Source organism: Lactuca sativa, chromosome 6 (assembly GCF_002870075.4).
Source record: "Lactuca sativa cultivar Salinas chromosome 6, Lsat_Salinas_v11, whole genome shotgun sequence".
In the NCBI taxonomy this organism is placed as follows: domain Eukaryota; kingdom Viridiplantae; phylum Streptophyta; class Magnoliopsida; order Asterales; family Asteraceae; genus Lactuca; species Lactuca sativa.
The window spans coordinates 136,940,545-136,942,665 of NC_056628.2; the positions used below are offsets into that span (position 1 = coordinate 136,940,545).

The window sequence follows — 2,121 nt, forward strand, 5'->3', positions numbered from 1 at the left end:
TCAGGTAAATTGCCCATGATATGCTGTAGGGCAATTTTCCCATGCCCAATGGAGACAATCTAAGCTTCCTAGCATTCCAAGAAACCCATGCACACTAGCATGATGAGCTTGCAATTGCAGGATGTCATTACGTGTAGGCTTACGTAAATATTTTGGACCATAAAACTGAATCACAGTTTTGCAGAAAAAATGGAGACTGTCTCGTGCTATCCTAGCAGACATCCTAAAACTTTCGTCTAACGCATCAGGCGGAATGCCATATGCTAACTGACGAAGTGCGGCCGTGCATTTTTGTAAGGGAGTGAAACCGGGTGTACCTCTAGCATCGTAGCGTTGTTGGAAAAAACTGCACTCCTTCGTTACATCTTCAACTATAAGTTCGAATAAACCTTTGAGCATTCTGAAGCGCCTATGAAAATAATACCCTTGATAAGTGGCATTCTCTGCAAAATAGTCTTGCACCAAACGTTGGTTGGCTTCTTCACGATTTCTGCAAATATATCTTCGTGTTCTCCGTTGAGAACTTGCAGCTACGTTATTACATACAACGTTGTATGTTTGTTCCGTTATTTGAACACATGCAATAGCGGTATCAAAAATAGTCTGAAATTCTTCAGAAGATGACATTTTTGAGAGAGTGTTGATTTTTTAAAAAAAGTTTTTTGAGAGAGACAAGAGATTGTGTTGTGAAAAAAAATGATGTTAGACATGTATATATAAAAAAGAAAAAGCAAAAAAAAAAAATTAAATAAATACAAAAGCCGGCGATCCTCCCTTTTTCCTCTCAACCAATCAAAATCGCGACACTTAAGGACCGCAGTGCGGCCAAGGCTGCACCAGACCGCGGTCTGAAGGTGGTGTTCCTGGTCTACGTGGCACAAAGTGCGGTCTGGGACCGCACCCACACCGTGCAGCCTTACACACCTTTAAGTTGGTGTATCTACATTATTTTTATTTAATTGGAGAATTTGATATTAAATTATTTGGAACTTCATATATTCGAAATTCTGGATAAGAATTTATATATTGATTTTTAAAAATTTTGAATGCTATAATTATTCAAAAGTCCATAGTATATATATATATATATATATATATATATATATATATATATATATATATATATATATATATATATATATATATATTATTCTTTAAATACTCTCATTCATTATCCCCACCATTACTTAGTTGCATTAGATAACAATATTAAAAGAGTTCGGTATGATATCGATATACTCACCATTAACTAGTAGTATGGTGTGACTCATCTCATCATCACATCCAACTACTAAGAACTTGGTATACATATACATATCATTAAACACCACTCCATCTATTTTTTATATTTAAAATTAAGTCAAAAATAAATAAATAACACATAGATATTTTTTTAAACTAGTTTTTCATTCATTTAAAAAAGAAAATTCATATATGTCCTTAATTAATATCAAAATATCATATTTGTCTGGTTTAATATTTAAATATCATATATAACCTTAATAAAATTTCAAAATATCATATTTGTCTAAATCGTATTTTTTATATTTTTAGAATTATTTATTGTAGTTAAAAATCATTATAATTATAACAAAAATTAAAATACCCATAATACTCCTTTATTTTGTAGGAATAAATTAATCGAACATCACAAACATAAAAAAGGATACCTCCTCGAAACACAAATGACTGGTGTTCTTTTCTTTTTTCTTCCAATTCATTGAGAAAGCTTCTAACCAAAAACATATATAAATTGAGGCTCCGTCAAACAAATGTTTAATCCCCTATCTCATGCTTCCTAAGAACAAACATAAAAATCTACAAACTCAATCTAAACTTCTCCCACTAGTTTTCATATAAAATGGGGAATTGATTTCATTTACTTCTAATCAAGATTTCTTTTTTCATTCCTTATTTTTAATCAAGGGTCTTTAGCATATTATTCTTTGGAGAAGCTATAATTATGTTTCAGATTATTCATTAACGGTGGCATGTCTTTATTGTGATCCTATTTATATCGGATTCTATTGCAGACAGATTTCTTAACTTGTTCGATCTAATGGAATATACTTTTTTCTTGTTGATACCCTAGTGTTTGTAATTATAGAAATAGAATTAGGG

The 2,121-nt window shown here is 31.3% G+C and overlaps 1 protein-coding gene across 1 annotated transcript; it reads right to left on the reverse strand.

The window, feature by feature from the left end:
- LOC111908532 (uncharacterized) lies at positions 1 to 627 on the reverse strand. The gene has a single exon (XM_023904349.1). The coding sequence runs from the start codon at positions 625 to 627 to the stop codon at positions 1 to 3; it is 627 nt and encodes a 208-aa protein (XP_023760117.1).
- Positions 628 to 2,121: the final 1,494 nt, after the last annotated feature.

What these genes read in the sequence shown, in the direction of transcription:
- LOC111908532 (XM_023904349.1), bottom strand. Translation starts at nt 627, where the DNA reads ATGTCATCTTCTGAAGAATTTCAGACTATTTTTGATACCGCTATTGCA.